The 26,534-nt window shown below is 41.3% G+C and overlaps 1 protein-coding gene across 1 annotated transcript; it reads left to right on the forward strand.

The window, feature by feature from the left end:
• Window positions 1-2,404: 2,404 nt before the first annotated feature.
• MRPS14 (mitochondrial ribosomal protein S14) lies at window positions 2,405-21,909 on the forward strand. The gene is made up of 3 exons (XM_086343698.1): window positions 2,405-2,461; window positions 14,551-14,709; window positions 21,553-21,909. Exons 1-3 carry the CDS (start codon window positions 2,417-2,419, stop codon window positions 21,733-21,735), a joined length of 387 nt encoding a protein of 128 aa, XP_086199824.1. The 5' UTR covers window positions 2,405-2,416; the 3' UTR covers window positions 21,736-21,909.
• The last annotated feature ends 4,625 nt before the right edge of the window (window positions 21,910-26,534 follow it).

Raw genomic sequence — 26,534 nt, forward strand, 5'->3', positions numbered from 1 at the left:
TACAGAGGCATTCACAATAGCCAAAAAGTGGAAGCAAAGTCAGTGACTATCAACAGATGAACAGAGAAACAATATGCTGTAACATCCATACAATGGAGTATTATTCAGTCATAAAAACTGAGGAAGTATTGAAGCATGCTGCAACGTGGATGAACCTTGAAGATATTAAGAAGCCAGACACAAAAGAACAGGTGTATGATTCCACTTATGTTAGGTACATAGAGTAGTCAAACTTACAGAGACAGAAAGCAGAATGGTGATTGCAAGAGTCTAGGGTGCAGGGGTAATGGGAAGTTACTGATTAATGGGGAAAGAGTTTTGGTCTGAGAAGATAAAAATATTCTGAAGATCTACAGCGATGATGTTTGTACAATAATGTGAATGTACTTAATGCCATTGAACTGTACACATAAAAATAGTTAAGATGGTAAATTTTATGCTATGTATATTTTACCACAATTTTTAAAAAAGTTACAAAGCTGTTTAAAGATGCTGTCAGAACGAATTTTACAGAAAGAAAGCAAAAGACTGCTGCATATAAAGTTGACTCATTTATTTTGTTAGCTGATCGTGTTACTATTTTGGCAACATCACTGAGTCCAAGTTCATACTGCTCACCAGACAACAGGCCAATAAATCAAGAGATAAGTTACTGGGACAAAGAACAGCGACCTTATTCAGAAAGTTGGCAGATGGAGAAGATGGAAACTAGCGCCCCAAAGAACTATCTTCCTGAAGTTACAATTTAGGCTTCTTTTATACTAAAACAGGAGGGGGTTGTCCTGGCTCCAGCCGGATTCCAGAGTGGATATGTTGATTTCTTCCTTCCTTCAGTCATTCACAGAGGGGCCAGGTCAGGACGTTTCCTGTGAACTAAATAAAGTTTTTTTTCTTAAACTTAATTCTCATTATCCGAAAGACAGGGTTCCCAGAAATGTGCCTGTGTGCTTAGTTATGCAGTCCTGTCCAACTCTGTGCAATCCCATGGACTGTAGCCTGCCAGGCTCCTCTGTCCATGGGATATTTTTTCCAGGCAAGAATACTGGAGTGGGTTGCATTTCCTCCTCCAGGGCATCTTCCCAACCCAAGGATGTAACACAAATCTCCTGCATTGGCAGGCAGGTTATTTACAGCTAAGCCATCAAGAAAGTTTCACAGAAATGTGCCATTATGTATAATTTAAGCTTATAGGTAGCATCCCTTTGGTGATTAACTTGTAATAGAATACAAAGGTTCTTCCATATTACAATTGCAGGAGATAACCCTCAGCTGTAGGGAGAGAAAAGAAAGGTTATCAAATGCACTAGAGTTAGGACTAGATGCCTGCTTGACATTGGTCCAGGAATTCTCTGATTCTACCCTAACAGGAGCTCATGCTGGTCTTTCCTGCCAGCTGGCCTCAGTCAATCCCTCCCCAGATCATAAGCCATGTTCCAAAAATCTTGAACCTCTAAAGAAAGGAGTCTGCACTCAACTTCCCTTTCCAGAAGACTCCTGTCCAATAATGTAGAGGTAAATGGCACACAGGGACAGAGATTCATAAATCAACACATCTATTAATATACTAGCTTTGACAAGCTAACATATACTCCCTGATACTCGTCTAGGAGGACAGCAGGTGGGTGGTACTTGCCTTGCTTGCTATACAAAGGAGCCCCACAAAAGGTTCATTCCAGACCCAAGGACTTTTGTTATAAACATGAACTTAAAGTTCCTTGTACTACAGACTGAAAACAGCAATTTTAACAAAATGGCAAAGCTCCGTGCTACCCATCCCCCTGCTCCGGGGAGGGGGATGTTTTAAGTGCTTTTCACCTAAAGTTCTAATACACAATACACATATTTTAAAATATATATTTTAAGTCCTAGACATATACATGAACTACAGCATTGCCATTACCAACATGATTATAAGACCATTATAGCTGAGAGAAAAGAGAGATCTGCAAAATTTACACGAGGGACGAAGAAGGAAGAACTGGACAGAGAAAAACTGGCCTTAACTGTGGGCTTCTAGCAAGGAGCATCCTAAACTAATGGAGGATACAGGAGAAGCAGGTTGAGCGAGAATTTAGAGAAAGAGACACTGGTGACAATGAACAGATAGGTAAGAAAGGGTGGAAGAAAAGGAGGTGAATGAGGACAAAGGTAATTTAAGAGGGTGTGTAAACTGCTCAAGAAGGGAGAAACAGGTGAAGAGCGTCGCAGTCCACTATCAGTATCACAGCTAAGCTTCCAGATTGTTATTTTGCCCAAATTCCGTTGAATACCGCGAGAACGCTAATCCAATTAATTATCCCCTTCTTCCCGAACGCTAAAGACCCGCCCCCTGCGGCCCAGGTCCCGCCCCTCGTGTCCTCGCTGTCTGCGGCAGTGTTAATAAAGTTGCAGCGGTTTGACATTTGCGGTCAACAAGATGGCTACTTCCATGCTCGGATCTCTGCTGCGGATCGTCCGACAGGTCTGGCCCGCGCCGTTATACCCTCCTCCCCTTCTCTGAACTTCCAAACCCAGAGGTCCTCCACTGTTCTGCCACCAGGAGCGCCCAGTGCAGACCTGTTCCAGGGTTCTCTCTCTCTCCACTTCCTTCCTCCTACTTGATTCCGGGGAGGGCCGAGCTGCAAATGTAAATTGGGTTATTTGTAAACTTAGAGCTGACTGGCGTTGAAAGCCTGCAGACTGACTCCACTTTATGTAAACTTAGAGCTGACTGGCGTTGAAAGCCTGCAGACTGACTCCACTTTACAATTGTAGGTGGAGACAGAAGGTGTCTGAAGAATGAGGCCCCCCAGACCTCCTAAAGTTAAAAGAAAGCCGAGCAAAGGAGACTTGAACAGAGGGAGGGAGGTGGTGACCTGGAAGCACTCCAGGAGCAGCGAGTGGGGAACTCTGGTTAAAGTCAATTAAAAGAGGGCTGAGAATTGCTTGTTTGGTTTGCGTGCGTGCCTGCTCAGTCGCTTCCGACTCTTTGCGACCCCATACACTGTAGCCCGCCGGACTCCTCTGTCCGTTGGATTCTCCAGGCAAGAATACTGGAGTGGGTTGCCGCGCCCTCCTCCAGGAGACCTTCCCGACCCGGGAATCAAACTGGCGTCTCTTGGGACTCCTTCATTGGCAGGCGGATTCTTTACCACTGCGGCACCTGATAGCCCCTCTGTTGGGTTTAGCAGCGTGGAAATTGTTGGAACCTGCAGCATAGCAGTTTCGATGGTGTGGTGGGGGTGAAAGTATTAGAGACAGAATGGGAGGAAAGAAATACATTCTGTCTTTCCTGCAAACTACAGACTACACACATAGACGAACCTTTGAAGACGTTTTGCTGCAAAAAGGAACAAAAAATTGGGTCAATAGCTGAAGAGGAGGTGGGTTAAGAGTGGGTGTTTTGTGGTATTTTTTATTTTTAGCGTGACAGAAGTCAGTGCGTGTTTCTGTGTCAAAGGGAAAGATTCTGTAGAGGGGGGAAAATAGATAATGTAGGAGAGGGAAGAATTGCTGAAGCTGTAGCTTGTGTAGACAAGAGGTGATGAGTTTAATGTTAGATTATTTGGTCTTCAGAACATGAACAGTTACTCCGTAATGGCGTTGTCCAATAGAAATAAAATACCAACCACATTTGTAACTTACAGTTTTCGAGTAGCCACATTTAAAAAAGTAATTAGCAGATGAAATAAATTTTATTAAAATATTTTAAATATGTTTATCAAAAATATTGTATTTCAACATGTAATCTATAAATGTGATGTGTGAGATCTTGCATTCTTTTTTTAATGCTAAATCTTCAAAATCAGGTTTGTATTTTACACTTAAGAGTACATCTTAGTTTGGATTCTAAATTTTTCACGATTAAGATGGAAAGTGTAGTCCTATCAAAACTAAAACTTTTTAGTGTTTGCCTTGCTTAAGTTTAGATTTTTTCATTAATTAAAATTAAATAAAATTTAGAATTGCATTCTTCTAGTTACTTTTCAAGGGCTCACTAGTCATGTGCGGTTAGTGGCTACTGTATTAGAGCAGATCTTTAATAGTAGGAGGGAATGTAGTTTATATGATTGCAGATGCTTTTTAAATTTATTTTGTTGAAGTCTAGTTGATTTACAATGTTATGTTAATTTATTAACATAAGTGATTCAGTTGCACATATTTTTTCATATTCTTTTCCATTATGGTTTATTATAGGATATTGAATTTAGTTCCCTGTGCTATACAGTAGGACCTTGTTGTTTTTTCATTCTATATACAATAGTTTGCATCTGCCAATCCCAAAGGCCTTATCGAGCCCTTCCCCATGCCTCCTCCCCCTTGGCAACCACAAGTCTATTCTATATATCTGATTATAGATGCTTTTGATTTCATAATTGAAGAGAAAGTGAAGTCATCAGCTAAACATGGGGATGTGGGAGCAGGTGTCAGGGATTTAAAGAAAGAAGAGATGGTGTAAAATAGTCAAAGTACATCAGAAGAATAGTGGCAAGGATTAGAGCCAATAAGGTGAAGTGAAAGAGGGATCAGGGAGTGGAGGGTGTATGAAAGACAGTATTGTGTTTACAGACCATGGAATTCAGGTGGCTCAGACTGTAAAGAATCCGTGTACATTGTGGGAGACCTGAGTTTGATCCCTGGGTCGGGAAGATCCCCTGGAGGAGGGCATGGCAACCCATTCCAGTATTCTTGCCTGGAGAATCCTCATGGACAGAGCAGCCTGGCGGGCTACAGTCCATGGGGTGGCAAAGAGGTCGGACACGACTAAGCGACTAAGGACACAAGCAGGAGATAGGAATTCGAAGCTGAGAGGTGAAAAGCTGGTAGGAGCAACGGATTAAAAGTTCCAGAAGGGCTGTTATTAGGCTGTTAGAAGAAACATGCTGGAAAGAAGTGATAGAGTATGAGATACACACAATTGGGTAATAGAAAACTTCCACCTCCTGGGAATAAAAGAGGTCCAGCATGGAAGTAAATAGGAAAAGAGGAGTGGAGGACAAAATGCCTGGAGGAAAAGAGTTCGAGGAATGGAGAGATCGGGGTATAATTTCACTTGTGTTGAGATCACCAGGAATTAAGACAGAAGGAGTGACAGCCAGGATTGACAGTGAAAAATGAAAGGGAATGGTGGGGGCTGTGGTAGATGACTGCAGTGGTGGAAGTGTAACCCCGTGGCACAAGAGTCACAGCTTCCTCTCAGGAAGGAGGGACAGTCTGCAAGCTGCAGTAAAGAGCAAGAAAGCTTCCTCCCAGTCATGGGAGAAAAAGAGCTATAGGGGAAAGTATTGAGCAAATATCTGGAGGAGTTGTTAAGAGAAGTTGAGGATTTAGAAGATACTGATGATGGTAGACCATGAGTTGAAGAAAGGCCAATGGAATAGTTTTAGGTGAAGAGGGGTGAGAGAGAGGGGTAGGTTAGGATATGTACAGAACAGAATAGAAGCAATCTTAACATGTAAAGCACTGTTATAAACTGGCAAGAAAATACAACATAATAGAAATGTGGGCAAAGGACATAAACTATTACAGAAGAAATTAAGAGACCAGTAAATGTTTATTTTAAAAGTGTATTGCCTTTATAGTCATAAAAAAAAAAGTTGTACAGAAAGAATAAAAAGTTCCTTGTTTCTTCTTAAATAAATAGAAAGGTGTTAGGAGATGATAGAACACTGATTAGGGATAGTCTGGAAAAGAAGGGGAAAATATTTCATTTTGGTTTCTAATTCTCTTTTGCTTTTAGTTTCATAGGTAACAGCAGACACTGCACTGCCCCTTCAGGTGAATTGTTTCTTTCAGCTGGAATGACCTCCTTGAACCTTACCACTCTAATCTTGTCCATTTCCTCATTTGGTTTGGAAAAACTTCACCTTCTCTGCCTTCCCCCGCTTCCTAACTGTATCAGAATTCTGTCAGTCCTTCCAGGCCTTGCCTGAGCCCTCTTTCCATGACGCTTATTTCCAGCCACTGTGACCATGGTACTCATTTGACTCAGTCATGAATGAAATTTCAATATCGATTTGATACATGCTATCTTATTTCTAAAAGATGATTTTAGAGTTGTATTTCCCCTTGAGACTTTGAGCATTGAAGGCAGTTTATCTTTTGTTGACAGGTTGAAAAAAGGTTATCTTTCTAGTCTAGTAGTCTCATTTTCAGCTTTATGTTCTGTATCATGCTGTACATGTGTTTTTTCTAAAACAGCAGTTATAAGAAGCCATCATCATCTTCCATAGCTGTAATTTAATGAACATATAATATCTGCTCTGGTTTGGGAAAGACTTGAGTTCCTAACGGCCTGCACTCCGAGTGTACTGTTAGAACTGTTGGCTATCACCACGTAAACACGCGACAACGAGGACCCTCTGTCTTGTTACTGGACAACTCACGCTAAGAAATGGGTTTTGAGTGACAATTGCAAAGTACCCATTGACCCAGCAGTTCTGCTTCCAGGACTTTACCCTGCTGATATATATAAACACATATGAAATGATTTACATAAGACATTATTCATTGTAGCATTGTTTATAATGATAACTGGTCAGGTATGGTCTAGTTGTCCACCAGTAGGTCTCAGGATAATAAATCATGATGCATCTGTGGGGAGGAAAAGAGTTCTCAGCTGGAGCCCTTGTGTCAATAGCAAGAGAAAAGCATACAAATTTGTAAGTTTTACCCAACACAGGAGTTTTCATAAGGGAAGAAGAACCAAAGGAGTTAAACCTAAGTGGGTTTTGTGCTAGGGTTAATGAAGCCCGGTAAGTCATGGGAAAATGTGGTAAGACTAAAGGCATGAGCTATGTATAGAAAACTAAAGGAAACTTAGCATGGCCAGTTATTTAGATTCTTCTCAGTGTTCCTCAGGCTCCAGAGATAAGCATGCTTCTTTTATGCCCTGGGTATACGGAGGGACCCTCTCATGTGAGCGTCTTATGACCTGTTTCAGGGGAAGGTCAGAAAGTCCTTCTTGCACCTGCTGTTTCTCAGATTCCTTTTGCTTGAAATAAACAGTATGCCAGAGAAGCCCTGTTTTGAGATAGTATCTCCTGAACCTGGTCACTTCCATATAGTGGAATATTATGCAACCTAAAACAATGTGGAAGCTTTTAAACATGGATATAGAAAGAGCTCTAAAATCTATTGTTAAATGTGAAAAAAATGGGTAGGAGAAGAAACATGGGAGAGGGAGTACGTACGTGTATTTTATAGGCAAAAATCTCTGGAAGGCTACAGAAAAGAAATTAGTAACTGGGTACCTCTGGGGTGGGGGTATGGTCACTGGGCAGATAAGCGACGAGGTGGGAGGATGAATCCACTTTGTGTCTTTTTTTATTTTTTTTATTGAACTGTAGTTGATTTATAGTATGCTTATATTTGGTGCTGTGTGTGTGTTCTTAATTCTTTTCCATTATAGGTTATTACAAGATACTGAATATAGTTGCCTGTTCAGTTCAGTTCAGTCGCTCAGTCATGTCCGACTCTTTGCGACCCCATGAATTGCAGCAGGCCAGGCCTCCTTGTCCATCACCAACTCCCGGAGTTCACTCAGACTCATGTCCATCGAGTCAGTGATGCCATCCAGCCATCTCATCCTCTGTTGTCCCCTTCTCCTCTGTTGTCCCCTTCTCCTCCTGCCCCCAATCCCTCCCAGCATCAAAGTCTTTTCCAGTGAGTCAACTCTTGGTATAAGGTGGCCAAAGTACTGGAGTTTCAGCTTTAGCATCATTCCTTCCAAAGAAATCCCAGGACTGATCCCTTCAGAATGGACTGGTTGGATCTCCTTGCAGTCCAAGGGACTCTCAACAGTCTTCTCCAACACCACAGTTCAAAAGCATCAATTCTTTGGCGTTCAGCCTTCTTCACAGTCCAATTCTCACATCCATATGTGACCACAGGAAAAACCATAGCCTTGACTAGACGGACCTTTGTTGGCAAAGTAATGTCTCTGCTTTTGAATATGCTATCTAGGTTGGTCATAACTTCCCTTCCAAGAAGTAAGTGTCTTTTAATTTCATGCCTGCAGTCACCATCTGCAGTAATTTTGGAGCCCCCCAAAAATAAAGTCTGACACTGTTTCCACTGGTTCCCCATCTATTTCCCATGAAGTGATGGGACCAGATGCCATGATCTTCGTTTTCTCAATGTTGAGCTTTAAGCCAACTTTTTCACTCTCCACTTGCACTTTCATCAAGGGGCTTTTTAGTTCCTCTTCACTTTCTGCCATAAGGGTGGTGTCATCTGCATATCTGAGGTGATTGATATTTCTCCCGGCAATCTTGATTCCAGCTTGTGTTTATTCCAGTCCAGCGTTTCTCTTGATGTACTCTGCATATAAGTTAAATAAGCAGGGTGACAATATACAGCCTTGACGTACTCCTTTTCCTATTTGGAACCAGTCTGTTGTTCCATGTCCAGTTCTAACTGTTGCTTCCTGACCTGCATACAGATTTCTCAAGAGGCAGGTCAGGTGGTCTGGTATTCCCATCTCTTTCAGAATTTTCCACAGTTTATTGTTATCCACACAGTCAAAGTTTTTGGCATAGTCAATAAAGCAGAAATAGATGTTTTTCTGGAACTCTCTTGCTTTTTCCATGATCCAGCGGATGTTGGCAATTTGATCTCTGGTTCCTCTGCCTTTTCTAAAACCAGCTTGAACATCAGGAAGTTCACGGTTCACGTATTGCTGAAGCCTGGCTTGGAGAAATTTGAGCATTACTTTACTAGCGTGTGAGATGAGTGCAATTGTGCAGTAGTTTGAGCATTCTTTGGCATTGCCTTTCTTTGGGATTGGAATGAAAGCAAAGACCACAGGACTGGAAAAGGTCAGTTGAGTTTTCCAAATTTGCTGTCATATTAAGTGCAGCACTTTCACAGCATCATCTTTCAGGATTTGAAATAGCTCAACTGGAATTCCATCACCTCCACTAGCTTTGTTCGTAGTGATGCTTTCTAAGGCCCACTTGACTTCACATTCCAGGATGTCTGGCTCTAGGTCAGTGATCACACCATCATGATTATCTGGGTCGTGAAGATCTTATTTGTACAGTTCTTCTATGTATTCTTGCCACCTCTTCTTGATATCTTCTGCTTCTGTTAGGTCCGTACCTTTTCTGTCCTTTATTGAGCCCATCTTTGCATGAAATGTTCCCTTGGTATCTCTAATTTTCTTGAAGAGATCTCTAGTCTTTCCCATTCTATTGTTTTTCTCTATTTCTTTGCATTGATCTCTGAAGAAGGCTTTCTTATCTCTTCTTGCTATTCTTTGGAACTCTGCATTCAGATGCTTATATCTTTCCTTTTCTCCTTTGCTTTTTGCTTCTCTTCTTTTCACAGCTATTTGTAAAGCCTCCCCAGACAGCCATTTTGCTTTTTTGCATTTCTTTTCCATGGGGATGGTCTTGAGCCCTGTCTCCTGTACAGTGTCACGAACCTCATTCCATAGTTCATCAGGCACTCTTATCTGTCATATCTAGGCCCTTAAATCTATTTCTCACTTCCACTGTATAATCATAAGGGATTTGATTTAGGTCATACCTGAATGGTCTAGTGGTTTTCCCTACTTTCTTCAATTTAAGTCTGAATTTGGCAATAAGGAGTTCATGATCTGAGCCACAGTCAACTCCTGGTCTTGTTTTTGTTGACTGTATAGAGCTTCTCCATCTTTGGCTGCAAAGAATATAATCAGTCTGATTTCGGTGTTGACCATCTGGTGATGTCCATGTGTAGAGTCTTCTCTTGTGTTGTTGGAAGAGGGTGCTTGTTATGACCAGTGCATTTTCTTGGCAAAACTCTACTAGTCTTTGCCCTGCTTCATTCCGTATTCCAAGGCCAAATTTGCCTGTTACTCCAGGTGTTTCTTGACTTCCTACTTTTGCATTCCAGTCCCCTAGAATGAAAAGGACATCTTTTTTGGGTGTGGTTCTAAAAGGTCTTGCAGGTCTTCATAGAACCGTTCAGCTTCAGCTTCTTCAGCCTTACTGGTTGGGGCATAGACTTGGATTACTGTGATATTGAATGGTTTGCCTTGGAAACGAACAGAGATCATTCTGTCATTTTTGAGATTGCATCCAAGTACTGCATTTCGGACTCTTTTGTTGACCATGAGGGCTACTCCATTTCTTCTGAGGGATTCCTACCCGCATTAGTAGATATAATGGTCATCTGAGTTAAATTCACCCATTCCAGTCCATTTCAGTTCGCTGATTCCTAGAATGTCGACATTCACTCTTGCCATCTCTTGTTTGACCACTTCCAATTTGCTTTGATTCATGGACCTGACATTCCAGGTTCCTATGCAATATTGCTCTTTACAGCATCGGACCTTGCTTCTATCACCAGTCACATCCACAGCTGGGTATTCTTTTGGCTTTGGCTCCATCCCTTCATTCTTTCTGGAGTTATTTCTCCACTGATCTCCAGTAGCATATTGGGCACCTACTGACCTGGGGAGTTTCTCTTTCAGTATCCTATCATTTTGCCTTTTCATACTGTTCATGGGGTTCTCAAGGCAAGAATACTGAAGTGGTTTGCCATTCCCTTCTCCAGTGGACCACATTCTGTCAGATCTCTCCACCATGACCTGCCCGTCTTGGGTCGCCCCACGGGCATGGCTTAGTTTCATTGAGTTAGACAAGGCTGTGGTCCTAGTGTGATTAGATTGACTAGTTTTCTGTGAGTATGGTTTCAGTGTATCTGCCCTCTGATGCACTCTTGCAACACCTACCATCTTACTTGGGTTTCTCTTACCTTGGGCATGGGGTATCTCTTCACGGCTGCTCCAGCAAAGCTCAGCTGCTGCTCCTTACCTTGGATGAGGGGTATCTCCTCACCGCCGCCCTTCCTGACCCTCAACGTGGGATAGCTTCTCTAGGCCCTCCTGCGCCTGCGCAGCCACCATTCCTTGGGCGTCGGGTTGGTCCTCCAGGCCGCTGACCTTGGCCTCGGGCGTGAGGTTGGTCCTCCCAGCTGCCGCCCCTGGCCTCAGACGGGGTAGCTCTTCCCCGCTGCTGCCCCTTGCCTCGGGTGTAGGGGCGTGGGGTCGCTCCTCTCAGCTGCCGCCCCTGACCTTGGATGCTGGGGTAGCTCCTCCCGGCCGCCACCCCTAATTCTTATTGTTTATTTTATACATGCTAATGTGTATCTGTTAATCCCACACTCTCCAATTTATCTCTTCTTCCCCCCTTCCACTCTGATGATCGTAAGTTTGTTTTCTATATCTGTGAGTCCATTTCTATTTTGTAAATAAGTTCATTTGTATCATTTTTTAAAAATTCCATTTATGTGATATCATGAGTCTTTGATTTGCTTCCCTTAATATAATCTCTAGATCCATCCATGTTGCTGCAAATGGCCTTGTTTCATTTTTTATGGCTGAGTAATATTCCATGGTGTGTGTATATACCCCACATCTTTATTATACATCTGTGATTGACACTTAGGTTGTGTCCATATCCTGGCTATTGTAAATAGTGTGGCAGTGAACACTGGGGTGGATGTATCTTTCTGAATTAGGGTTTTCTTCAGGTATATGCCCTGGAGTGGAATTGCTGGATCGTATTGCTGTAATTCTGTTTTTAGATTTTTAAGGAAACTTCATGCTGTTCTCCATAGTGGCTGTACCAGTTTACATTCTGACCCAGCAGTATAGGATGGTTTCCTTTTCTCCACATTCTCGCCAGCATTTACTATTTGTAGGCTTCTTGATGATGGCCATCCTGACTGGTATCAGGTGATAACTGATTGTAGTTTTGATTTGCATTTCTCTGAGAATTAATCACGTTGAGCTTCTTTTTGTGTGCTTTTTGGCCATCTGTATGTCTTCTTTGGAGAAATGTACATTTAAATCTTTTGCCCATTTTTTAATTGGGTTGTTAGTTTTCATGTTAGTGAGCTGCATGTGCTGTTTGTGTATTTTGGAAATCAAGCCCTTGTCAGTAACATCACTTGTGAATGTTTTCTCCCAGTCCATGAGTTGTCTTTTCATTTTGTTTATAGGTTTCCTTTGTTGTGCAAAACTTTATAAGTTTGACTTGGTTCCATTTGTTTAGTTTTGTTTTTATTTCCATTATTCTAGGAGATGGGTCCAAAAACACATTGCTGCAATTTATGTCAAAGACTGTTCTGCCTATGTTTTCTTCTAGGAAAATGTAGCAGTGCACTTTTCCCAGGACCATTTCCTGGATGGATTGTCTTTTCTCCATTGTATATTCTTTGTTGTAGATGAATTCACCCTAGTGCAGGGATTTATTGCTGGACTTTCTGTCCTGTTCTGTTAATCTGTTTTTGTGCCAGGACCATATTCTGTTGATTACTGTAGCTTTGCAGTATTGTCAGCAGCCAAGGAGCCTGATTTCCTCTATCTCCATTTTTCTTTCTTAAGATTACTTCGGCTATTCCGTCTTTTATAATTCCATACAAATAAAAAAAATTTTTTTAGTTTGTAAAAAATACCACTCATAATTTGATAGGGGTTGCATTGAGTCTATAGATTGCCTGGGGTAGTATTGGTGATTTTCAAAATAAAATTGGTAATTTTCACAATATTGATTCTTCCAATCCAAGAACATGGTATATATTTCCATGTGTTGTGCCTTGTTTCATCAGGGTCTTACAGTTTTTGGAGTACGGGTTTTTGCCTCTTTTGGTAGGTTTTATTGTTGTTGCTAAGTTGTGTCCAACCCTTTTGAGATCCCATGGACTGTAGCCCACCAGGCTCCTCTGTCCATGGGATTTCCCAGGCAAGAATACTGGAGTGGGATGCCGTTTCCTTCTCCAGAGGATCTTCCTGATGGTGGAATGGAACCCATGTCTCCTGCATTGGCAGGTAGGTTCTTTACCACCGAGTCACCAGGGAAGCCCTCGGTAGATTTGAAGTGAACTGAAAGTGGCTCAGTTGTGTCCGACTCTTCGTGACCCCATGAACTATACAGTCCGTGGACTTCTCCAGGCCAGAATACTGGAGTGGGTAGCCTGTCCCTTCTCCAGGGCATCTTCCAAACCCAGGGATCGAACCCAGGTCTCTCACATTGCAGGCAGAGTCTTTACTATCTGAGCCACAAGGGTGGCATTTTATTCTTTTTGATGCAATGATAAATGGGGTTGTTTTCTTAATTCTCCTCCAGATTTTTTGTAGTTAGTGTAGAGAAATGCAACAGATTTCTGTGTATTAATTTTCTATCCTGCAGCTTTATCTAGTTCATTGAGCCATAGTAGCTTTCTAGTGGCATCTTTATGATTTTCTATATATAATACCTAGGTTGGTCATAACTTTCCTTCCAAGGAGTAAGCGTCTTTTAATTTCATGGCTGCAGTCACCATCTGCAGTGATTTTAGAGCCCCCCAAAATAAAGTCTGACACTGTTTCCACTGTTTCCCCATCTATTTCCCATGAAGTGATGGGACCAGATGCCATGATCTTCGTTTTCTGAATGTTGAGCTTTAAGCCAACTTTTTCACTCTCCTCTTTCACTTTCATCAAGAGGCTTTTTAGTTCCTCTTCACTTTCTGCCATAAGGGTGCTGTCATCTGCATATCTGAGGTGATTGATATTTCTCCCGGCAATCTTGATTCCAGCTTGTGCTTCTTGCAAGCCCAGCGTTTCTCATGATGTACTCTGCACATACGTTAAATAAGCAGGGTGACAACATACAGCCTTGATGTACTCCTTTTCCTATTTGGAACCAGTCTGTTGTTCCATGTCCAGTTCTAACTGTTGCTTCCTGACCTGCATACAGATTTCTCAAGAGGCAGGTCAGGGGGTCTGGTATTCCCATCTCTTGTAGAATTTTCCACAGTTCATTGTTATCCACACAGTCAAAGGCTTTGGCATAGTCAATAAAGCAGAAATAGATGTTTTTCTGGAACTCTCTTGCTTTTTCCATGATCCCGCAGATATTGGCAATTTGGTCTCTGGTTCCTCTGCCTTTTCTAAAACTAGCTTGAACATCAGGAAGGTCACGGTTCACGTATTGCTGAAGCCTGGCTTGGAGAATTTGAGCATTACTTTACTAGCATGTGAGATATCCTTCATTTTGGTTATTGCATTCTTTAATTCTGTTTCATTGTTCTTTGTATTTTCTAATTCTTTTTTGAAAGCTTATAATTTCTTGCTCTCTGCATCTGTGCTCCTGCCAAGTCCTTTGATCGTCTTTACAGTCATTACTCTGAAGTGTTTCTTGGGTAGACTGCCTACCTCCACATCACTTAGTTTTTCTTACGAGGTTTTATCTTGTTCCTTCACCTTATATATATTTCTCTGTCACCTCATTTTATCTCAAGTGCTGTTTGTATTTTATGTATGTGGTTAGGTTGGTTACGCTTCTCGACTTTAGAGAAGTGTTCCTCTGTGGGAGACATCCTTTTGCATCCCAGCAGTGTCCACCCACCGAGGGCCAGGGGCCAGGTAGTCCCAGGGTAGTGTCTGGCCTGAATTTGCAGATTATTGTGTGGGTTGCGGAACAGTGGTTTTCTCTCTTTGAGAGGCTGGTCGCTGTCCCCTGGTGGGTGGAGTTGGGTTTTGATCCTCTGGCAAACCCTGGGTCTGACTCTCCTTCACTTATTCCTTGTCTCTTTTAGGTGGTTCCTTCATCAGCTTCAGGCCAAGCTCGAAGTTACTATGTCGACTGGAGAATGTTGCGTGATGTAAAGAGAAGAAAAATGGCCTACGAGTATGCAGATGAGAGGCTACGGATCAATTCTCTCAGGAAGAATACTATTCTTCCAAAACACCTTCAGGTTAGCTAATTAAGATGAGTATCTGCCAGAAAATCGTTAACTCAAATCACTTCATACTGTTGAAACTTAGTATACTTTGTGGAGACTAGAATCTCGTTTTCTTGGTCAACATAAACAAATACCATTGAAACTTTGGATTATTTTCAAATAAAAAAATTATTCATTCTTAACTAGCCTTTCAACCATTTCATTAGGTGATACTTAGAAAGTACTGAGGCATGGTGACCACACAGAAATTGGAGTTATTTGACCTATAGTGTCTCTCCAGTTCATCCCAGTCTTTCAGCGTGCCCAGCACATGACCTACACTATTCCTTATCCAAGGCCATCCCTAAGCCTGCTTCTGAATTTCTTTACCCATGAGGTGGCCTTCCATATAGGTTTGACTTCTTGTCATACTCTTTAACTTGAAAAAGAGAATGTCAGCTCAGGCTTCCTGAAGCATAAGTCCTGTGCCTAACTGTTAGCTAAAATACCTGCATTCAAGAGTCTTATCAGAGTCTATAACTCATACTCAAGGCCATTAAACTTATCAAAAGCTTAGAGTAAAAATTATTTCATTCATATAAATTTGGAGAATAATATACAGGTTTTTCACTATCATGGATTCTTTTTAAATCTTATCTAAATTCAGCCAGATAAGCAGAAAACTTAGAAAACTCAGCAGTGGCCACAGGACTGGAAAAGGTCAGTTTTCATTCAAATCCCAAAGAAAGGCAATGCCAAAGAATGCTCAAACTTCTGCACAATTGCACTCATCTCACATGCTAGTAAAGTAATGCTCAAATTTCTCCAAGCCAGGCTTCAGCAAAACGTGAACCGTGACCTTCCTGATGTTCAAGCCGGTTTTAGAAAAGGCAGAGGAACCAGAGATCAAATTGCCAACATCTGCTGGATCATGGAAAAAGCAAGAGAGTTCCAGAAAAACATCTATTTCTGCTTTATTGACTATGCCAAAGCCTTTGACTGTGTGGATAACAATAAACTGTGGAAAATTCTACAAGAGATGGGAATACCAGACCCCCTGACCTGCCTCTTGAGAAATCTGTATGCAGGTCAGGAAGCAACAGTTAGAACTGGACATGGAACAACAGACTGGTTCCAAATAGGAAAAGGAGTACGTCAAGGCTGTATATTGTCACCCTGCTTATTTAACGTATATGCAGAGTATATCATGAGAAACACTGGGCTGGAATAAACACAAGCTGGAATCAAAATTGCCAGGAGAAATATCAATCACCTCAGACATGCAGATGACACCACCCTAATGGCAGAAAGTGAAGAGGAACTAAAAAGCCTCTTGATGAAAGAGGAGAGTGAAAAAGTTGGCTTAAAGCTCAACATTCAGAAAATGAAGATCATGGCATCTGGTCCCATCACTTCATGGGAAATAGGTGGGGAAACAGTGGAAACAGTGTCAGACTTTATTTTTTGGGGCTCTAAAATCACTGCAGATGGTGACTGCAGGCATGAAATTAAAAGACGCTTACTCCTTGGAAGGGAAGTTATGACCAACCTAGATAGCATATTCAAAAGCAGAGACATTACTTTGCCAACAAAGGTCCGTCTAGTCAAGGCTATGGTTTTTCCTGAGGTCATGTATGGATGTGAGAGTTGGACTGTGAAGAAAGCTGAGTGCCGAAGAATTGATGCTTTTGAACTGTGGTGTTGGAGAAGACTTGAGAGTCCCTTGGACTGCAAGGAGATCCAACCAGTCCATTCTGAAGGAGATCAACCCTGGGATTTCTTTGGAAGGAATAATGCTAAAGCTGAAACTCCAGTACTTTGGCCACCTCATGCGAAGAGTTGACTCATTGGAAAAGACTGTGATGCTGGGAGGGATTGGGGGCAGGAGGAGAAGGGGACGACAGAGGATGAGATGGCTGAATGGCAATCACTGACTCGATGGACGTGAGTCTGAGTGAACTCCGGGAGTTGGTGATGGACAGGAAGGCCTGGCGTGCTGCAATTCATGGGGTTGCAAAGAGTCGGAAACAACGAGCAACTGAACTGAACTGAAGCAGAGAACGGAGTGCCTTGGACCACTCTGTTATAGCTTTTATTGTAATGACATTAAGCTACTTGCCTATATTTAGGCAGTAATAAGAAGTGGCTCCTGAGAAACAAAGCTTAAGATGTTAGGGAGGACAAATTTATGAAGACCTCCATGAAGAGTCTCTGGTTTGAGAACCATCAATAGCTGTGCAGAGCTTCTCTTAATCCTTGGAACTTACATGGCTCTTTCTTGCCTGCCAACTAGCTTACAAGGTGAATTTCTGTCCCAGTGCTAATGAATTTATAGGCTCTCACAGAATGCTCTTTTGTTTCATTTTCCCTTTGCCTAGTTTCCTCATTTGTACACTGCCTTAAACCTTTTATGTTCATATGTACATAAACAATTTGTAGCTGTTCTTCATGTTCCGTCTCCCTAAAACTTTACTTCATTTCACCAGCCCAATCATTTCTCCTGTTCAGTTCCTTTTGTAGCTCTTACTATTTACCATTCATTGACTTAATCATGTTTCATATAATTTTATCATTCTTTCTTTTTTTTTTTAAAGTATATCACTTCATTTATTTTCGTCTTTGATTTTTCTCCGTCAGTGTTTTGTAATTTTTATTTGTCAGTATTTCTTAATAGCAACATATGTGTGAGCTTCTGGAGGTCAGAAACTACTCTTAATGTTTAATAATTAATATAAACTTGTTTAATAATTAATATAAAAGTGAAAGTGAAGTCACTCAGTCATGTCCAGCTCTTTGTGACCCCATAGACTGCAGTCCACCAGACTCCTCTGTCCATGGGGATTCTCCAGGCAAGAATGCTGGAGTGGGTTCCCACGCCCTTCTCCAATGGATCTTCCCCACCCATGCATCAAACCCAGGTCTCATGCATTGTAGGTGGATTCTTTACCTGCTCTGAGCTACCAGGGAAGCCCAATATAAACTGAGCGGATTTCATATACATTTTCTCATTTATGTGGTTTTAATATGTTAGAGTAATTATTTTGCTTCCATCATAGTTTAGTAAGGGTCTAATCCCACACAAACACATGCACAATACACATACATTTAAGCACATACATAAGAATAAATCTGTCCTGACAAAACCTTAGTGCTAGCTACTGCAGTAATCTATGTTTTCCCCCCGAACCGTTTTTGCCCTTACCATATTTTTTTCCTTACATTGCAAATGATGTTTTAAAAATGTAAATCTCACCTGATCACTTGTCTTTGCATCTCCAGCAGTCAGAATCTTTACTGTTGATGTCAAGGCTCTGTGTGCGCCTATGCTTCCTCCTCTTCATCTTCATGTCAAACATTTCCTTCTACTTGGCCTTCTGAGGTTTCACACTTGCATACTTCAAAAATGTTATGGGAAATAACCTAATACCTCAAGGGACTAGAAAAACAGGTAAGCCCAAAATTAGCAGAATCCAAGATTGGAACAGAAATAAATGAAAATAGAAACCAGAAAAACAGTAAAGATATGTGAAACTAAGAGCTGATTTTTTGGAAAAGATAAAATTGATGAGCGTTTAGCTAGACTAACATAGTAAAAGAGAAGATTCAAATAAAATCAGTAACAAAAGAGGAAATATTACAACTGATACCAAAGAAATACAGAGAATCATAACGAATTGATAAGAACAACTGTAGGCCAACAAACTGGCTAACCTAGAAGAAATGGATAAATTCCTAGAAACATAAAACCTATGAAGACTGAATTATGAATAAATAGAAAATCTGAAGTGACCAATGATGAGTAAGGAGATTGAATCAGTAATCAGAAAAAAGTGCAGGACCATATGCCTTCATGAATAAATTCTACCAGTCATTTAAAGAGCAACTAGTGCCAATTCCGGAGAAGGCAATGGCACCCCACTCCAGTACTCTTGCCTGGAAAATCCCATGGACAGAGGAGCCTGGTAGGCTGAAGTCCATGGGGTCACAGAGAGTTGGACTCGACTTAGTGACTTCACTTTCACTTTTCACTTTCATGCATTGGAGAAGGAAATGGCAACCCACTCCAGTGTTCTTGCCTGGAGAATCCCAGGGACGGGGGAGCCTGGTGGGCTGCCGTCTATGGGGTCACACACAGTCGGACAGGACTGAAGCGACTTAGCAGCAGCAGCAGCAGTGCCAATTCTTCTCAAACTCTTCCAAAAAATTGAGTAAGAGGGAAACAAACACTCCCAAAGTCATTTTATGAGCCCAGCATTGCCCTGATAGCAAAGCCAGATAAGGGCACTACAAAGAAAGAAAACTACAGGTCAGTATCCCTAATGAATAGAGATGGAAAAATTCCCTGTAAAATACCAGCAAACCAAATTCAGCAGCACATTAAAAGAAACATTTACCATAATCAAGATGCAAATAAGTAAGATATTCCATGTTCATAGGTTGGAAGAATTAATATTTTTAAAATGCCCATACTACACAAAGCCATCTGTAGAGTCTGTGCAATTCTTATCAAAATTCCAGTAGCATTTTTTTTCACAGAAATAGAAAAAAATAATCCTAAAATTTGTATGGAACTACAAAAGACCGTCAAAGAGTCAAGCAGTCCTGAGAAAGAAGAACAAAGTTGGAGGCATCACATTTCCTGATTTACAAAGCTATAATATTCAAAACAGTATGGTAGTGGCATAAAAACAGACACATATACCAGTGGAACAGAAATGAGAACCTGGAAATAAATCCACAGATACGTGGTCAACAAGTATTTGACAAGGGAGCCAAAATACTCAGTGGGTGTTGTGGATAGCTTCTCTGTTAGTGGTGTTGGAGAAACTGGATACTCAGATGCAGAAGAGTAGAATCGGTCCCCTATCTTAACACCACTTTCAGAAACTCAAAACGGGTTAGACTTAAAAGACAGAACTGAAAGTGTGAAACTGCTGGAAGAAAACAAGGGGTAAACGTTCCTTGACATTGATCTTTGCAGTGATTTTTTGTTTAGTTGTGACACCAAAGGCGCAAGCGACAAAGAAAAGCAAGTGGACTACAGCACACTGAAAGCAACAACATGGAAAGGCAGCCTACACAATGAGAGAAAATATTTGCAAGCCATGTGCCTGATAAAGAGTTTAATATCCCCGAAATATAAGGAAGTCATACAACTCAATAGCACCCCCCCAAAAAAAAAGTGATTAAAAAATAGCAGAGAACCTGAATAGACATTTTTCCAAAAGAGACACAAGTGACCAACAGGTACATGAAAAGATGCTCAACTAATCAGGGAAATGCAAACAAAAACTACAAAGAGCTATCATCTCACACCTGTCAGAATGGCTACTGTCCAAAAGATGAGATAAGTGTTGGTGAAGATGTGGAGAAAAGAACGCTGTGCACTGCTGGTAGTGTTGGTGAAGATGTGGAGAAAAGAACCCTGTGCACTGCTGGTGGGAATGTAAATTGGTACAACCACTGTGGAAAATAGTTTGGAGGCTCTTCAAAATAGTAACGATTAGAACTACCATGTATGATCCAGCAATTCCATTTCTGAGTATAAACCTGAAGGAAATGAAATCACTAGATAGAAATGAAGAGAGAGCTGCATCCCCGTGTTCACTCCAGTATTATCCACAGTAGCCAGGGCATGGACGCAGCCTGACTGTCCATCAGCGGGTGAACGAGCCATTCCAGGAATGTGATTTGCACACACAGAGCGGCACAGAGTACGGTAGTGTGATACTGCATGTGTGCTCAGTCATGTTGACTTTGCGACCCCGCTGACTGTAGCCCACCAGGCTCCTCTGTCCATGGGATTCTCCAGCAAGAATATTGGAGCGGTTTGCCATGCCCTCCTAGGGATCTTCCCTACCCAGGGATTGAACCTGGGACTCCCACATGGCAGGCAGGTTCTTTACCACCTGAGCCACCTGGGAAGCCCAGAGTATGATACTATTTAGTCATTAAAAAAAGAAATCTTGCCCTTTGCAATAACACAGATGTACCTTGAGGGCATTATGCTAAATGAAGTAAGTCAGAAAAACAAATACTGTATGATCTCACTTATATTTAAGAGTCTGAAAAACCAAATTCATAGAAAAAGTAGAATGGCGGTTACCAGACCCTGGGGATTAGGGGAAATGGGGAGGTGCTGGCTAAAGGGTACAAACTTCCAGTTAAAAGGTGAATAAGTTCTGGGGTTAAGTAAGTACAGTATTTGGACCATAGTTAGCAGTACTGTATTACATATTTGAAAGTTGCTTAAAGAGTAAATCTTCATGTTCTCTCACACACAGGGTAATTATGTGAGGTGATGGAGGTGTTAACCTTATTGTGGTAATTATTTTTCACAGTATATACATGTATCACAACATCACATTGTACATCTTAAACTTACACAGTGTTATATATCGATTTTCTCAGTGAAGCTGGGAAAATCATTTGGGGAGACAACAGAAATGCATCCATGTATTTTCCAAAAGAGAAATGAGAACGTTAGCCAGGAGCTCAGTGACCGAAAGGAAGGAGAGGGAAGTCTTGGGTACAGATACTGTTTCTTAGTCTAGTTGCTGGTTACACAGCTGTTTTCTATTGGTGAAAGCTTTTTGAGCTTTACACTTAGTTTGTAGATTCTTGGTTATGTTCGTTAGGTTTCAATTTAATTTTGAAAAATTACATTGCAAGTATGTCAAACAATTCTGTCATGTTTCTTTCTGGCCTGTTTGTTTCTACTCAGTAAAATTCATCATGGTATCCAGGGCTCTTTTGCCAAACTTGGCTGCATTAATGAATCTAGCCTTTTGTGTTCTCCTCCTCTGAGCATTGACTCATCATCTAGAATAAATAAAGGTGTGTGATCCGTGTAAATAACATTGTGACTTCCCTTAGGAGGTGGCTGATGAAGAAATTGCTGCCCTTCCCCGGGATAGCTGCCCCGTTAGAATCAGAAATCGATGTGTCATGACGTCCCGTCCACGAGGCGTAAAGAGGCGCTGGAGGCTCAGCCGTATTGTCTTCCGTCACTTAGCTGATCATGGGCAACTGTCTGGGATCCAGCGAGCAATATGGTGATCAGCTCCAGAACCTACTGACCTTGCAGGAAAACCATTTAGGCAAGAAGAGACTTTTCTAATAGATAAAAACCTGATTTTTATTTGAGTGTTCTGTCAGTGAATAATATTTTTCTAAACATATTGTTCCCAAGCATAGTGCAAACAGTAATAAAAAAAAAAGTTTGTGAAAATATGTTCTGTATGGTTGTCTTTTCCTTCAAGTTTAATCTTTTAGCAACATGTAAGTGTTCGAATTTTTTTAAAGAGCATTACTTCATCCAGCAGTATTGTTTTACTGTTCCTCCAGCTCGTTGACATGTAGCTCATGTGTGGCAATTTTTAATCCTGGGCTGGCTACCCAGATCTGCACAGCTCACTTTACTTTTAGTTGATTGTAAAGACAGTACATTGGAAGGTAAATGTGATGTTCTGGATTATCTAACTAATGCTCAACCTCTGTGTGATGGCTCAGCCAAAAGAGAATCACTACTTGTTTTCGTGCTCCATCTTCAAGAGCCCTTAGAACAAAATGTGCCTCTTTAAGGCCTCAAAACCTATCCCAGGAGGAAAAGTCCTGCTGGAATGGTATGTATTTGCTGTATTCATATTTATTTCATCTGTAACAGAAATGAATAAAGGGAGAAAAAGTTGTCTTTTGCTGTAACTCAGCCCAGTGTTAAAATACCCATGGGGTAGTACAGAAGCACCTACCTAACATCCGTCTAGAAGATGTTCCTGGAGCTGACACCTGAACTTAAATCAGGAGGCAAGGGATGAGATTGTCTGCAAAGAAAACAGTGAAAGCAAAGGCATCAAACAGTGAAACTGCGGTCACTTCAACATATCAGAGCTAAGAAGCACACAACAAAGGCTGTATCAAGGAAGGCATCGCATGTGAGGAGCTAAGACTTAAATACCAGCTGTCAGAGTTTTAAGCAAAGGAATGACAGCTGTGTGGTGGTGGGTGGCCATGAAAGGGAAAGACTACAAGCAAGATAGACAGCTAGGAGGATATCTTAATTGTTCAGGATGACAAGGGCCTGAACTAAGGTAGTAGAATTAGCAAAGTAGAAAAGGAGACAACTTTTTTATTTGGCTGCACCCTCTTCCAGTAACACAAGACTCTACACATGGACATCACCAGATGGTTGATACCAAAATCAGATTGATTATATTCTTTGCAGCCAAAGATGTTCTATACAGTCAACAAAAACAAGACCTGGAGCTGACTGTGGCTCAGATCATGAACTCCTTACTGCCAAATTCAGACTTAAATTGAAGAAAGTAGGGGAGACCACTAGACCATTCAGGTATGACCTAAATCAAATCTCTTATGATTATACAGTGGAAGTGAGAAATAGATTTAGGGGATTAGGTGCCTGTTAGAGTGCCTGAAGAACCACTGGAAGGAGGTTTGTGACACTGTACAGGAGGATGAAGAACGTCCCCAAGAAAAAGAAATGCAAAAAGGCAAAATGGTTGTCTGACGAGGCTTACAAATAGCTGAGAAAAGAAGAAAGGCAAAGGAGAAAAGGAAAGATATACCCATTTGAATGCAGAGTTCCAAAGAATAGCAAGGAGAGATGAGAAAGCCTTCCTCAGTTATCAGTGCAAAGAAATAGAGGAAAACAACAGAATGGGAAAGACTAGAGATCTCTTCAAGAAAATTAGAGATACCAAGGGAACATTTCATGCAAAGATGGGCTCAATAAAGGACACAAATGGTATGGACCTAACAGAAGCAGAAGATATTAAGAAGAGGTGGCAAGAATACACAGAAGAACTATACAAAAAAAGATCTTTGATGACCCAGATAACCATGATGGTGTGATCACTCACCTAGAGCCACTCAACTAGATCCTGGAATGCTAAGTCAAGTGGGCCTTAGGAACCATCACTATGAACAAAGCTAGTGGAAGTGATGGAATTCCAGTTGAGCTAGTTCAAATCCTAAAAGATGATGCTGTGAAAAGTGCTGCACTCAATACGCCAGCAAATTTGGAAAACTCAGCAGTGGCCACAGGACTGGAAAAGGTCAGTTTTCATTCCAATCCCAAAGAAGGTCAATGCCAAAGAATGTTCAAACTACCGCACAACTGCACTCATCTCACACGCTAGCAAAGTAATGCTCAAAATTCTCCAAGCCAGGCTTCAACAGTATGTGAACTGTGAATTTCCAGATGTTCAAGCTGGATTTAGGAAAGGCAGAGTAACCGCAGATCAAATTGCCAACATCCAGTGCATCATTGAAAAGGCAAGAGAATGTCAGAAAAACATCAAATTATGCTTTATTGATTACACCAAAGCCTTTGTAGATCACAACAAACTGGAAACTTCCTAAAGAGATGGGAATACTAGACCACCTTATCTGCCTCCTGAGAAATCTGTATGCAGGTCAAGAAGCAACAGTTAGAACTGGACATGGGACAACAGACTGGTTCCAAATTGGTAAAAGAGTACGTCAAGGCTGTATATTGTCACCCTGCTTATTTAACTTACATACAGAATATACCATGTGAAATGGCTGGGCTGGATGAAGCACAAGTTGGAATCAAGATTGCTGGGAGACATATCATTCACCTCAGATACGCAGATGACACCACCCTTATGGCAGAAAGTGAAGAGGAACTGAAGAGCTTCTTGATGAAAGTGAAAGAGGAGGGTGCAAAAGCTGGCTTAAAACTCAACATTAAAAACTATTATCGTGGCATCCAGTCCTATCACTTCAAGTAAATAGATGGGGAACGATGGAAACAGTGACAGACTATTTTGGGGAGCTCCAAAATCACTGCAGATGATGACTGCAGCCATTAAAAGATGCTTGCTCCTTGGAAGAAAAGCTATGACCAACCTAGACAGAGACATAACTTTGCCAACAAAGGTCCATCTAGTCAAGGCTATGGTTTTTCCAGTAGTCATGTATGGATGTGAGAGTTGGACTATAAAGAAAGCTGAGCACCAAAGAATTGATGTATTTGAACTGTGGCTTTGGAGAAGACTCTTGAGAGTCCCTTCGACTGCAAGATCAAACCATTAATCCTAAAGGAAATAAGTTTGAATGTTCATTGGAAGGACTGATGTTGAAGCTGAAACTCCAGTACTTTGGCCACCTGATGCGAAGAACTGAGTCACTGGAAAAGACCTTGATGCTGGGAAAGACCGAAGGCAGGAGAAGGGGACGACAGAGGATGAGATGGTTGGATGGCATCACCAACTTGATGGACACGGATTTGAGCAAGCTCCGGGAGTTGATGCTGGTCAGGGAAGCCTGGAGTGCTGCAGTCCATGGGGTTGCAAAGAGCTGGACATGACTGAGTGACTTTACTGATTACAGATCATAAGGAGACCATGAAAGCTGCTGACTTCTGGCATATCACTGATAACCTACCTTTTCCTTTGAATCAGGTTCAAGTACTGTTAACATTTTTTTTTTTTTTTTTTGCCATCTCTACTCCCTTTTTTCTTCATGTAATTCATTTGTTGGAGGAGCCAGGTTATTGGTCCTATAGAATGTCAACATTTGGCTGCTTCTTTATGTGTCCTTTAACTTAGTCTATTCCTATAAAGTGGTATTTACATCCAGTAGCTTGACCAGATTCAGGTTTAATATTTTAGGAATGGATCAGAAGGCTCATATCTGGTTGTCCAACTTTTGCTCTACAGTCACTTGTCTGTAGAGCAAACTCTCATTCCATTCCTTTGCTTAAAACTGGTGTTTAAGTGTTAGCTCCTTCACATATGTGATGCCTTCCTTGATAGGCCTTTGTTGTGTGCGTCTTAGTTCTGATACTTGAAGTGGCCACAGTGTCACTGTTTGATGCCTTTGCTTCCACTATTCTCTTTGCCGGCAGTCTCATCCCTTGCCTCCTGATTTAAGTTCAGTGGATTTGGGAGGGGCAGCGTCACCCCTGCATTTGAAGGGGTGTCATTAATGATTTTAGCATTTCACTGATGGTTGTTACCCTGACCTCTGTTTCAATTAATGGTGATTTTCTAAATTCCATGATTTTTCTGCATCAGCTGTCATTTTTCTGTAAGGAACTTAATTTATTTTCCTGAAATAAGTCTGGATTTACATGCAACTGTTCAGCTTTCCCACCACCAATTGCAGAAGAGGCTTTTTCTCCATTATAGTCTTGCCTCCTTTATCGAAGATTACTGACCACAGGTTTGTGGGTTTATTTTTGGACTTTCTGTTCCCTTCCACTGATCCATGTCTGTTTTTGTGCCAACACCATACTATTTTGCCTAGTGTAGCTTTGTAGTACTGTCTGAAGTCTAGGAGGGTTATGCCTCCAGCTTTGTTTTTCCTCCTAAGGATTACATTGATAGTTCTGGATCTTCTGTGGTTCTATATAAGTTTTAGGATTACTTGTTCTAGTTCTGTGAAAAATGTCATGGGTACATTGATTGCATTAAACCTGTAGATTGCTTTGGGTAGTATGGCCATTTTAACTAGTTCTTCTAATCCAACAACATGGCATGTTTTTTTCTTTGAACCACCTTCTATATCCTTTATCAGTGTTTATTATAGTTTACAGCATGTATTTCACCTTCTTGATTAGATTCATTCCTGAAGTGAAGTCAAAGTCACTCAGTCCTGTCCGACTCTGCAATCCCAAGGACTATACAGTCCATGGAATTCTCCAGGCCAGAATACTGCCTTCACCGGGCAATCTTCCCAACCTGGGATCAAACCCATGTCTCTTGCATTGAGGGCTCTTTACCAGCTGAGCCACCAAGTTCATTCCTAAGGTATTTTGTTTTGATCATGATTTAACTGAAATGTAGTTGACTTATTCAATAATGTTTCAGGTG

The sequence above is a fragment of the Bos grunniens genome, chromosome 16 (assembly GCF_055505025.1).
Source record: "Bos grunniens cultivar Pamir isolate PY7600 chromosome 16, Bosgru_T2T1.0, whole genome shotgun sequence".
In the NCBI taxonomy this organism is placed as follows: Eukaryota; Metazoa; Chordata; class Mammalia; order Artiodactyla; family Bovidae; genus Bos; species Bos grunniens.